Genomic DNA, 14,123 nt, shown 5'->3' with positions numbered 1-14,123 from the left:
CAGAAGATTCCAGGATTTTTACTGGGGTTTTTTGCCTTCTGTTTTTCTCTTCGTACCAAGTGCCTCTACCTGGAGCACATTGTACCTGGCTTTTCAAATAATGCAATGTGACAAGGATCCACAGTGTGTTCCAAATTGTTTGACCTTTTTTACGGAATGATACAAAGTGCAAAATGTATTGTAGCATATTTGAGCGAATGATATTTGTTGATTTGACCATTCCGAATCTGGTCTCTCAGGTTTATACAGTGTGTAATGAGATGATGGAAGATGGCAGGATCCCCAAAGACACATTGTACAGCGAGCTCGCCACTGGTATCAGACCCACCGGCCGTCCATGTCTCCGTTATAAAGACGTCTGCAAACGCGACATGAAATCGTGTGACATTGATCACAAGTCGTGGGAGTCAGTTGCCAGCATTCGCCAGAGCTGGCGGGCAGCCATAAAGACAGGGCTAAATTGTGGCGAGTCGAAGAGACTTAGTAGTTGGCAGGAAAAAAGACAGAGGCGCAAGGGGAGAGCCAACTGTGCAACAGCCCCAACAAACAAATTTCTCTGCAGCACCTGTGGAAGAGCCTGTTACTCCAGAATTGGCCTTTATAGCCACTCCAGGCGCTGCTTCACAAACCACTGACCACCTCCAGGCGCGTATCCATTGTCTCTCGAGATAAGGAGGCCCAAAGAAAATGAGATGATGCAAAATAATTCTTTCAGCATGCTGAAAACAATTCAGGAAAAAGGAAATGTATTTCTCTGTTGAAATGATGCTCATTTCATAGTCTAGCTATGGGCTTTACTGAGGCCACTTTTGAAAATTTTAGCTGGTGCTTTTCAATAGTAAAACTGAAGTGGTTAAATGATCTTATTTACACAGCAAACGATAACTGCATTCAGCAACAATGAGGTGCAAGGATATCATTCATCCAACAGCAGGAGACCTGCAGTTAAGGTCAAAATTGGATCATTGGATATAATCATGGGCACCTGGTAATGCAGAACTGCTCAGTGTGGAATCTTTATTTGGGAGGCAACCTAAATATTCCTGCAGTCCTGGTGGTATAGGCACAAATGCAAACACTGTTGTGCATCCATTTCAGAATTGCATAGAGCTGGGATTTTCAAAGTAATTGGTGCTATCTGGGTTGCAAAGCCAGCAGGGATTTGTAGCTCCTTTCTGTCAGATAATTTTGCACATTTACTAAAGCTTTCAATTGTAATGCCCAGGCACTCAGACCGATGACTTCTGGCCTACCTGATGCATTGAGGTGGCACAGGAACATGAAACAGCTCAATGGCTTCCCGATAAAGATACCATGCAATCTGGGGAAAGCAAATGAAACTCTGAATGATTGATTTATCTGTTCTGGGAGATGAGGGGTTAACTTTAATTGAAAACTGCCTTCTGATGACCTCCAACAATCATTGTAAGCCTTTGGTTTTATACCTTTTCTAAGATTGTTGCTGCGCAGAACAGGCTAGTGTTTAGAGCAATTTTCTCACAGTTCAGCAAAGCTGCTGTATTTGTTTTTCATTGCTTATCTTTCCCTTGTTCTTGCCCACAGACAAACCAGACAGTCTTCCCAAGGTATTTTGAAGCAATAATAAAATCCATGTTGCTTTCCTCTTCAACATCCAGCTTACCTATCATGCACTGATTTTGGTCAAGATTAATGTAGTCCTTTGCTGAAGTGGTGTTTTGATGCAATGAATCCATTCCTCGGGAGGCTTGTGGTCTCAAATTAGTCCGCATATAATTCTGTCTCAATTGTATTGACTGTGCATGAGTTATCTTTCCTTTACTGTTCATACTTCTAAATCCATTCTGTTCTTTTACAAAGTCCAATCTTTTATCTGTATCCCGGTTCCCAGATGAGTATTGCCCTGGTCATTCCCACTACATTGGCCTTACTTAATCCTGCTCAAAGCAGTTTGCAACATAAAGTCCGAAATGTTTTATACCTGATCCACTTCACCAGTATCCTAGCCAGTTGTTCATTCTACAAAACAATATTTATGCAGTGCCTAAGGTTGCAACTTCATTTTTATCATTTGAATGTACTGCATCTCAACTTTTGACTGCACTTACTCAACTTTGGCCACCCTGGTGTGCAAGATCTGAGGACCTCTTGAGGAATCAGCTTACGTGGGCCTAGATATCTGCAATATGTAGGTCCAGGATGTATAGATTAGTCAGGGTGAATGATGGTTAGAACTTTGGAACATGTCTGGAACTACAGAATATAAGCCAGTTTCCTCAAAGCAATTGTCATTTGTGAGCGATGCAGGACATCGATTTGTGTACTCAGCCCTGACCAGCAAAGAGTATTATAATCTGAAAATCGTGTTCAGTTTTGAACAAGCTGCATGTATTTTATTAATGAATCCTTCTAATTAAAAGAGAGTGCTGGTGAATGTTTGCTTACATTTGGAATCGGGTTCTAATTCATTGTCCTGCACAAAAATAGGACTTCCAGGTTAACCAGGTTCTGGGCTCAGGGCAATGGAATTGTTTTATTGGCTCAGACTAGCAGCAGGGATGGAGATATGCTGATCCCTCTCTTGCAATTGGAAAGACTCTTGCAGGGAACAAGTAGAGAGCTAAAAAACAGTCCTTTAAAATGCCAGTTACAACACCCCAAGCGGCAATCTGTTAACTCAGCACAGGTTTGAGGCTGAAGTCTGCATGGTTGTTTTGCCCAGGTCCCCACCAGGCAGTGAATTCAGTAACTGGAGCCATTTGTAGAGCTCTTGTATTTAATTTTGTTCAAGCTGCTTGAAGTTCTGGACCAATGGCGCGCTTCATATTGGCTATGATGCATGTTGACTGTTATTGAAGAAAAACAAACAATTGTTTGAGTTTAAAATAAAAACAAGAAATGCTGGAAATACTCAGCAGATCTGGCAGCATCTGTGGCGAGAGAAGTAGAGTTAATGTTACAGGTCAGTGACCCTTCTTCAGAACTAGCAGATATTAGAAATGTGAGAAGATGTTGATAGGACAAGGTCACAGAATAGCTGACCAGAAGGTCGTGGCGCAAAGGCAAATAATATGTTAATGGTGTGCTGAAAGACAAAGCATTAGTACAGATAGGGTGTTAATGGACTGAAAACTGAACAGCCACAAGCACAAACATGAAAACAAAACAGTGGGTAGGCACAGTAGAAACAAACTGAACAAACTAAAATAAAATATACACAAAAAAGAAAAAAGAACTAAAAATAAAAGTAAAATGGGGGGCCCGTCATGCTGTGAAATTATTGAACTCAATGTTCAGTCCGGCAGGCTGCAGCATGCCTAATCGGTAAATGAGATGCTGTTCCTCAAGCTTGCGTTGATGTTCACTGGAACACTGCAGCAATCTCAGGATAGAGATGTGAGCATGAGAGCAGGGGGGAGTGTTGAAATGGCAAGCAACCGGAAGCTCAGGGTCCTGCTTGCGGACTGAGCGGAGGTGTTCTGCAAAGCAGTCACCCAATCTGCGTTTGGTCTCCCCAATGTAGAGGAGACCACATTGTGAGCAGTGAATACAGTATACTACATTGAAAGAAGTACAAGTAAATCGCTACTTCACCTGAAAGGAGTGTTTGGGGACTGGGATAGTGAGGAGAGAGGAGATAAATAGGCGGGTATTGCAGCTCCTGCAATTGCAGGGTAAGGTGCCATGGGAAGGGGACAGGTGGCGGGGGTAATGGAGGAGTGCACCAGGGTGTCGTGGAAGGAACGATCCCTTCAGTATGCTGACAGGGGAGGTGAGGAGAAGATGCATTTGGTAGTGGCATCACGCTGGAGGTGGTGGAAATGGCGGAGGATGATCCTTTGGATATGGAGGCTGATGGGGTGGATAGTGAGGACAAGGGGAATTCTGTCGCGGTTCTGGGAGGGAGGGGAAGGGGTGAGGGTTGAGGTGTGGAAAATGGGCCGGACACGGTTGAGGGCCCTGTCAACCACAGTGGGGGGAATCCTCGGTTGAGGCAAAAGGAAGACATATTAGAAGCGCTGTCATGGAAGGTAGCATCATCAGAGCAGATGCGTCGGAGATGGAGAAACTGGGAGAATGGAATGGAGTCCTTACAGGAGGTAGGGTGTCTTTTCATTGTAGCTTTGTAATCTTTTGCTTCATGCCTGTCCATTTTTGTGGTTTTATCTGTGTTGTGGCCTGGTCATAGTAGATCTCTCAACCAACCACCAAGACAGATTAACTGGTTATTTATCTCTTTTGCTATATGTTGGACCTTTGAGTACAGATCAGAAGCTGCATTTGCCTACACAACATTAATGGCTGTGCTGCAAAATAATTAATTGTCTGTGAAGAACTTTGGGATGGCCTGAGGATGTGAAATATGTTATATAAATATGAGTTATTTCCTTAAGGTTCTGGGACAAGAGTTTTGGTTGAGAAGCTGATAGCGTGGTCAAGATGCAATGGTGCCAGTACCACTGCTTGTCAGGTGTTACCTTTTTATTGTAAGGTCAGCTTAAACCCTGACATGATGGTGGTCCTGGGGTCCCTGGTATTGCTTGTAAGCTCCCCAGGGTCAATGGGTGGGCTTTTCAATTCCGGTGCTGTTAATGGGCTGCTGATGAAGAAATGCTATGGGCCCAGTAACACTGCAATATAAGCAAGCTGAATGTGAGCAGAAATGCTCTCACGTAAGCATGAGGTCTATTAAGAGTAATTTTGAAGCAGCATCACAGAGGGAGAATACATAGCACTCTGACAACTGTTCACATATTTTTGAAAGTCCCAGAACAAGTCCTTGTGGCACATCGTGACCCTCGTCCCACTGACCCAGAAAAAAATCATTGAAATCATATACTATTCACTAGTACCATTGACTGTTCTTCTGAGTATGACCTTAAGCTTTAATAAACCAAAAATTCCTGTTTCAATATTACAATGTGTGTATTTTTAAGTAGATGGCAGGAACAGGCTGGCTGCTTCATTTGGATGGCTCCATCTAGCACATCTTCAGGTAGATTTGGAATAATGCAAAAGCTGCAAAAATCTGCAACTTGCACTGTTTAAATATAACTTCTCGAATGCTTGCCACTAATGTTAGAAGAAGGGTTTTGTTTACATTGCAAACTAATAGAAGATTCCGGAATTTGCCATTTTGCAGTTGTAATGTATGGCACAAAATTGATAAGATGTTAAAGTGAACACAGCTTCCACAGAAAACCCGTCAGCTGACTGTAAGACAAACCAATGATTGCTTTGAATCTGGAGATCTCAGAAACCTTTTCTGGCAATTGCAGTGGAACACCAAGAGATTGTCTTGAGACAATAGAAAACTTACAGACTGGTTTGTTAAGTGGCAAATGAACTTTAGCATAGATAAATGTGAGGTACTGCACTTGAGTAGGAAAAATACTTAGAAAATAAGCAGCTGAATGGAGGGGTAGAAGAGCAAGGGAATCTAGGGATACAGGTGAACAAATCATTAAAAGCAGCACCACAGGTCAGTAAAGCATGTAAGAATGCTAACAAAGCCCTGGGATTTATTTTTAGGGATGTAAAATTCAAAAGTAGTGAAATTATGTTAAACTTGTATAGGATCCTCATCAGGCCACACTTCCAGTTCTGTGCTCAGTTGTGGTTTCCATACTATAAAAAGGACAAAGAAATACTAGAGAAAGTGCAAAAAAGATTTACAAGGATGGTAGCAGAATTGAGAGATTACAGGAAAGATTGAACAGGTTTTTCTTCAGAAAGGAGAAGACTTAGAGTAGACCTGATAGAGGTCTTTAAAATTATGAATGGGTTAGATAGAGTAGATGTAGAGAGAATGTTTCCACTTGTGGGAGAATCCAAAACTGGGGCCATAAATGCAAGATAGTTACTAATAAATCCAATAGGGAAATAAAGAGAAATTTCTTTATGCAGAGAGAGGATAGAATGTGGAACTCGCTGCCACTGGGAATAATTAATGCTAATAGCTTAGATGCTTTTCGAAAGAAACTGGATGAGTACAAGAAAGAAAAGGGAATATGCTGAAAGGTTGAGATGAGGCAGATGGAATGGGAGGAGGGGAATGGGAAGAATCGTGTGGAGTCTAAACACAGACTAGTTGGGCCGAATGGCCTGTTTCTGTGCAGCATATTCTAGGTGAATCTATATTAAGTCTTGAGCCTGGCAGACCTACAGTGATATTGCATTTATCACGAGCCACTGAAAATTGTTAGTAGATTACAGATTCCTTTTGCAAACAGAAAAATGGACAGGACAGATATCAATGCAATAAAATGTATTTTAAACAAAACCCTATGAACATATATATAAAAAAATAAGTAACTGCCAACTGAATATCAGGAGACACTTCAGCCATTCCATTGAGACATAAAACTGCCTGATGTATGTTCCAGGCCTATACATGGGAGAGCAGTCGTCCACCTGAAACAGCTTAAATATGCTATGGTCCTACGTTGGTTGTGGGAGCCCAATTTGCCTGCAAGTAGGTGAATCGTATGCCTTGCATGCTCTTTCCTATTGTACCTTGAAGAGGTAGCAGGACACTGCTCAGAGAACAGCCCAAGAGATTTTTAATTTTAATGTTTATTTTTTATTTAGAGATACAGCACTGAAACAGGCCCTTCGGCACACCGGGTCTGTGCCGACCATCAACCACCCATTTATACTAATCCTACATTAATCCCATATTCCTACCTTCCCTCAATTCCCCTACCACCTACCTATACTAGGGGCAATTTATAACGGCCAATTTACCTATCAACCTGCAAGTCTTTGGCTGTGGGAGGAAACCGGAGCTCCCGGCAAACACCCACGCGGTCACAGGGAGAACTTGTAAACTCAGCACAGGCAGTACCCAGAATCGAACCCGGGTCGCTGGAGTTGTGAGGCTGCAGTGCTAACCACTGCGCCACTGTGCCGCCTCCTGGGCCCCAAAAATAACCTTAGCCCATTTGAGGCCACTCCAATATCGCCTCCCTTACCACAGAGGGAATTTTATGCTCTTCCCCCAGCAGGTTTGGAGGTGGGGCCCTACCACCTTCCCACCTCCACCAAAATTGTCTGGATCGGGAAGGCCTGTGAGCAGCCTTCCTGTCCTGCCATCAATTGAGACCCTTTACTGGAAAATTAATGTCCAGTTAAGGGCCTCATCCCGTCACCACAATTACCATTAACAAACAGCAGATGGGCTTGTCGCCACATGGGGAAACATGGCAGGAGAAACCGTGTGGCCCACTTGCCGGCTCCAGAGGCAGTCGGTGGGGGGGGGGGTGGGTGCAGGGTGGAGTTCCCTCATCTAAACAAGAGACCTGGCATCAGGAAGGGGGGGGGGCCGCTGAGAGCCACCCCCATACCCTTGTTACCGGCCCCCTACATCCCTCTCCCCTCCAATTGCCACCCCGTGAGACCCCTCCCCCCCGACCTATCTGTGGCCCAGGTCCAGCGCCGCTCCTGGGTCTCAGGTGGGTGCTCCAGCAGCAGCAGTCACTGCTTCTGCGGTGGCGCTGCTCAGTTAAAGAGCTGCCAGCCTCTGATTGGAAGGCCCGCCATTGTCCAGTTAAATGCCTAAATAGCAATAGATTCAGTGGGCCCCCCACAGAAGAGGCGATGCAGGGTTCTCAACATTGCTCTTTCCAGACATCGAATCCCCCCGGGATAAAATCCCAGACCACCTCTCGACCCTGCACCCCTACTCCATACCTAACCTATCAGCTGCTTCCACAGTTTGTGTTACTGTCATTTTGGGAGCAAGGCCAGCTACTGAAAGACAAATCTAAGGTTGAGACAAGCTAAAAATGAGCAGTGATTCCCCCCCCCCCCCCAATCCCTTCTTGCAATGGCATTCAAACAATTTAAGTATTAATTCAATTTATATAATGTTTTACTGTTATAAATATGTTTTCAGGCACCATGGGATAATCTGACAATTGGAATAATTGGATTTCCACTAGGGCATTTCAACTAATGACTTTTAGATGTACTCTGATATTATATAGACCATGGCTGCAGTTCTGGAGTAATACCATTTTATACAAAGCTAACAGTGTTTTAATACATTTCCATCTTTTCTTTTCAGGGTTGAACCAGTCCTGGCCAGAATTAAAGATGACAGAAAGCGAATTATCCTTCCATCTATTGATAACATTAAGCACAAAACTTTTGAAGTCCAGCGTTATGAGAACTGTGCCCACGGTTACAGCTGGGAGCTCTGGTGCATGTACATTAGCCCTCACAAAGAATGGTGGGATATAGCAGACCCTACATTGCCAATCAGGTCAGTTGTCCTTTTAGTTACATTTAGAAAACTGCGCTTTGAGACCTATGATTAACAGATTAAAAATGGTGGATAAATGCCTGGCACAGAAACACATTGGGAGTAGACTTTTGTCTTCACTGCCTGTGGTAATCTTCTGATGCAAATCATGCATCATTAACGGAATCCGTCTGATTGTCTTTCCATTGGAAGGCCAAGTGATGCACTCACTCACACTACTGTCTTTCCATTGGAAGGCCAAGTGATGCATTCAGCCATACTACTGCCTTGGCAGTGAAGATAAAAGCTTAGCCCATTAACTTCTACTCCTTTAACTCTAAGTTCCTTCCCCTACCTCTTTAAACAAACTGTACATAAGGAAGTAGTACTGAAAAAATGGTGGGAACTCAAAGTTGAAAAAACACCAGATCCTGTTCATGTGAATGCTGAGGGAATTCAGAGATGTCTTTAACCATAATCTTTCAAATGATTTTGGATATGGAAGCTATGTTGGAGGACTGGAGGGTTGTCAAAGTAGCACCTCTCTTCAAAAAGGGAGAAAGAGAAAAAACACAAAATATGGATCAATCAGACGAGCAAAGGTAGTAAATCTGCTTCTGGAAGCCATAATATGGCATAAAACTAATAAACAGTTCGAAAGACTTGGGTTATTTCAGGACAATCAACACGGATTTGTACAAGGCAAATCAGTCTGACAAATTTAAAGCAGTTCTTTGAGGAAATAACTGAAATGTATTGAATGTATTTGTAAAGGAAATGCAGTGTACATGCATTTTCAAAAAGAATTTGATAAGGTGAAACATTGAAGGCTTGTAAATAAAATAAAGCAGTATTAAAGGAAATGTAGTCATATGAATAAAATATTGGTTAAAGAACAGTAAGAAGTGAAGAGTGGTTAATGGAGGTTTTTTGGACTGATGAGAGTAGATTATAACTAAGTGGTAATGCATCGGGCACACTTCTCCCAATTTTTCTTTCCACTTCCTTTCCTAAGCTCAACAGATTGATGATCAACAGAAGGCGAGAGCTAGGTTTACCTTTTGGATGTAACTCTTCAACCAGAGTACTTCTGAATTCCTAAATAGCTTCATAACAATATCTGCTCTGTTAATGTTCAAAACAGATGAATTCTGTTTCAAATGTAGTCAAATACATCTATTTTTTATTGATTTCACAAATGTGCTTGGGATGGTAGGTAATTGCAGTGTTTAAATGAACTCTTTGGAGAAAAGACTTCAGACATGTAAGACACAGTAAGTAAGTGAACTGAAGAATGCTCCAGGCAGAATATCCTAACAATAATTGATCTGCTTGAATGATTGGAAAGTCAGAGACTTGACTCACAAGGTGAGAGAATAGGAAAGCAAGCAAGTCAATGGAATCTGGGCATAATAATCCACAACTGGTAAACTTAATTAAACACCTGAGATTTCAGCCGGAATTTTATGCACCCCCCGCCCCCCAACAGGAGCAGACTGGTGGCGGGGGGTGGTGTCATAAAATTGAGTGGGAGGCAGGGGGTGCTATTCCCAAAGCTTTTCTGCCCTGCTGCAATTTTACGCGGGGCGATGATAGTGAGAAACAGCCAGCTCGCCCCAGGCCAATCAAGGCCCTTATGTGGCCAATTACCTGCCATTTAAGGGCCTCCTCCCGCCACTGCTGATATTTTACCAGCAGTCAGAGGATGCCTTAGGCCCGACAGATCCTGGTGGCTTCCTTGCGGACTGGGAGGGGCCCTCCTGATCGGGTACCCTGTGCCACATGGCGGGCCCCCCCTGAAGCCCCAACCGCTTCCACTGAAATAAGGTCCCTCCCAACCAACCACCACCCCCCCCACCCAACCCTTGCCTCGCCAGGGCCCAGTCAATTGTCCCTGGCTAAGCCCCAAAACTTACCTCTTTTCCCAGGCCAACGTCCACAATCCTGCTGTTGGCTGGGTACAGTCCCAGCAGTGGCCACCGCTCCCAGTGGCACTGCTGGGACAGAGATAGATAAATGAAGTGGAAGTTCTTACACTTAGCAGCATTGCTGATTGGAAGCTGATTAAAGATCTTGAAGTAGTATTTCAACACAATTGTCACTGTTGCAAAATTTCATTCATGCAGTTGAGAAATTTCAATTATTACTTTGGACAGATAATAAGATAAGAAGGAACTTTCACTTGGATGGGGGGAGGGGGGTGTCAATTGTCCACTCAATTTTTATTCCATTTTTGGTGCTTTTTGCTGCACCAGATTATTGCCCAGACATTGAAGGTGAAAATCCACCCCATAGCATCTTTTATCTTCCGGAGCATTTCATAGCCTATGGATTATCCTGAAACATCATCACTTTTGTTGTTTAGGAAAACACAGCAGACAGTTTGTGCATAGCAAGGTCCTCCAAACAGCAGGAAGGTAAATAAAAAGTTCATCTGCTTTTGGCAATGTAGGTTTTTTTTAAAATTCTTTTATGGGATATGGCTGTCACTGGCAAGGCCAGCATTTGTTGCCCATTCCTAATTGCCCTTGACAGCTGAGTGCCTTGCTGGTGAAGAAATAATGTTGGCCAAGACACCAAGAGAACTTCCTTGTACGCAGAGCATAAGTGGCACACATAGGGGGCTGGATTTTCCCTCTGGGAGTGGGAAACAGAGTTTGGGACTGTTTTGGGTCCTGACTGTAGTTTATTTTGCCCGCTACCAGGCTCTAAGCACCCTTCATAGAATCATAGAATGATAAAGCACAGAAGGAGGCCATTTTACCCATAGTGCCTGTGGCTTCTGTCATGCTTACGTGAAGTGCGCCAATTGAAATACAGAACCCAGACTGAAGAGTTATAAAAAAATTGACTTTTCCTTTAATAAGTGGACAATGTGCTGCAAAATGGCTGTTGATGGTCAAATGTCCTGGTCCTGTATATTCAAACTGTCTGGTAAGGACAAAAGGATGCATTCCAAGCTAAGAGGTGTCAATTATACCCATCCTGAACCCATCAAGAAACATTTTTGAATTGAATGCTTTCTTCTGAAAAAAGTTGTGAGGTTGCCACTTCCTGGACCATTGTTGGTCACTAAAGGGAGGGGCTCTGCCTCTCCTAACAGAGGCAACATGTGAGAGAATTTTAGACATTAAAAAGTAGCTCTCTGGCAAGAGAGAGAAAAAATCAGAACATCACCAAAAGCCTGTCCATCCAAGAGATGAGATCTTCAGCAAATGCCAAAGAAGGTGCCCTCCTGTGAATTCTACACTTCAACTTGTGCAGCAGAGAACTGAACGTGATCATCGTCTTCAGACTGAAATCTCTACCAACAGAGAAATTTACAAACAACCAAGGCCTGCAACTTTAAAAGCAAAATTGTCCTGAGAAGATTCAACAGGTTTACCATGAACCCCGAACATCTTCCTCACTTCAAACCACGACCTCTTTTCCTCTCTGTCTATCTCTTGTATGAGTATGCGAGTGAATGCGTGTGTGGGTGCAGTTATGTCTATTTCAGGAATGAATATTGCTCAATAAATAGTTCAACTTCTGTTTTAAATCTACAAGAAAATCTATCACTGTCTGCTTATTTGACAAATAAAACAGAAAGGGGTTAAAACCCCTGTAATAAAAACACTTGCTGCAGTCAGTTGGGAGTTGAATAGTGGCAATCACCCGCACACGCCTTACCATAACACATCTCTTTGAAAGAACTATCCAATTAGTTGCCTGCCTGTTCCCTTTTCCCATAGCCCAGAAAATCTTTCCCCTTGAAGTCTTTATCCATTTCCCTTTTGAAAGTTATTTTTGAATCTGCATCTGTCACCCTTTCAAGCAGTGCATTCCAGATCAGAACAAACTCACTGCAGAAAAAATATTCTCCTCGTCTTGCCTCTGGTTGTTTTTGCCAATTACCTTCAATCTGTATCCTCTGCCAAATTTTTTTTTTTAGTCGTTCAGCTGTGGCTGTCACCGACAAGTCCAGTATTTATTGTCCATCCCTATATGACTGAGTGGCTTGCTCGGCCATTTCAGAGGGCAGTTGGGTGCTAACCACTTTGCTGTGGCTCTGGAATCACATTTAGGCCAGTCCAGGTAAGAATAGCAGATTTCCTACTCTAAAGGAATTTAGTGACCCAGATGGCTTTTTCCAAAAATCCAGTGGTTTCATAGTCACCTTTGCTGATATTTAATTAACTGAATTTACATTCTCCAACTGCTCTGGTGGGATTTGAACTCATATTAGATCAGATCTCTAGAGTACTAATTCAGTAACACAACGACTCTGCTACCATATCCAATACTGACACCTCTTCCACTGGAAACAGCTTTTCTTTAATTACCCCATCAAAAATCTTCATGAATTTGAACACTTTGGTTAAATCTGGTCTTAACCTTCTTTGCCTTTCATGCATGCCCTGTAAAAATTGAGACAAGGCCCTTGAATGTCAAAAGGTGGTTTGTCGCTGGCTATTAATGGAGTCTCTCTGGTCTATCTCTCTCAGTTGACTTCAAGCAGATGACTTAATAATCCTTTGCTCTGTAAAAAGCATTAGTTGTTGGAGTGTAAAAGGGCTTACAGCTCCTAAAGATCCCTTTAATTTTATGTAAGAACCACGTCTGAAAACTTTAAATAAAAAGTCAATGCAGGTTCTCCCTGATTAATTCACCAACAAAAAATTAAAGGTTACACATTATTAAAACTTTCAAACATCAGACAGGGAGAAATGGAGAATTCTCCTTTTCACACAGTTGCCCGTTCAATTAATATTTATCTTTTAAATCTATACATGATCTTATTCCAAAATTGTACTAAATAGGAAACTTCAAACAACCGAAGAAGGGTCACTGACCCGAAATGTTAACTCTGCTTCTCTCTCCGCAGATGCTGCCAGACCTGCTGAGTATTTCCAGCATTTCTTGTTTTTATTTTAACTTCAAACAACGACAGCTTCATAAGGGATAATTAGTTCTGAGTTGTTGTAAAGATAATTAAATATTCCAGATAGATTTCATAAGCATGCATGTTCCACAGCTTTTAAACCAGAATGAATAGAGGTCTTTAAAATTACGACTACGTTTGGGATGGTAGACATGGAGAAAATGAGGTACTAAGTGACAACTTTTCATCCTCACCGTTTGCCACACCTCCAAGAGGAAGAGCAAGAGGGGCTACTGTGACCCCCTCCTCATCTGGCCGTAACACTTGTCACGCATGGATAACCCTTGTCACCCAGTAGTCAGCCTTTGACTTGCCATGGTGGGTAAAATACAGGTGGCACAGAGGACTGCCACACAATGAAGGTATCGTGACAATTACCAGAATAATGGGCATTCACTTGCATGACATGCCACCTGTAGTCACACCCCAGCTGCAAACTGAAGTGGTGAACTACCTCTGGTTCATGAAAATGGCCAAGTTGACATGGGGTGCACACAAGGCGATGGGTGTGTCCCTACCTAACACAAATGGACTGCAGTGGTTCAAGAAGGCAGCTCACCACTACCTTTGCAAGGGCTTTTAGTGATGGGCAATGAATACTGGCCTTACCAGTAATGCCCAGATCCTATGAACGAATTTAAAAAAGTCAATGGCACCCTGTGCCATGGGAAAGCTTACAATCTGTGCAAAACCTCATGCTCACTACACCTGCTTGACTCTGGCAAGAGGGAATGAAATCAAACTGTTTGTTTGTGTCTCGAGAACTTCAGTGACCTCCCTTATGTAGCTGTGTACTGCAAACTGCTTATATCTCCAGCAGTAGCCTGGAAGGAGTCATGCATAAATGTTCAGTGCCACAGGCAATGCTTGTTAGCCACAGTCAATGCTATTCTTCCCTTACTTTGAGTTTGCAGTTGTAGCTGCAGCAGTTGGCAGATTTCAATCACTAAGGCATCTCATACATTGATCCTCAAT

The 14,123-nt window shown here is 42.9% G+C and overlaps 1 protein-coding gene across 1 annotated transcript in view; it reads left to right on the top strand.

Moving 5' to 3' along the window:
• Positions 1-14,123, top strand: part of galnt17 (polypeptide N-acetylgalactosaminyltransferase 17) — a 388,163-nt gene that overhangs the window by 154,126 nt on the left and 219,914 nt on the right. The window contains exon 5 of the mRNA XM_068010281.1: positions 8,048-8,245. Coding sequence (XP_067866382.1) covers positions 8,048-8,245 — 198 coding nt within the window. The remainder of the gene's footprint in view (positions 1-8,047; positions 8,246-14,123) is intronic.

This window comes from Heterodontus francisci, chromosome 30, assembly GCF_036365525.1.
Source record: "Heterodontus francisci isolate sHetFra1 chromosome 30, sHetFra1.hap1, whole genome shotgun sequence".
Taxonomy (NCBI): domain Eukaryota; kingdom Metazoa; phylum Chordata; class Chondrichthyes; order Heterodontiformes; family Heterodontidae; genus Heterodontus; species Heterodontus francisci.
Note: the sequence above shows the minus strand (reverse complement) of the source record. Positions and strands in the feature narration are given on the sequence as shown.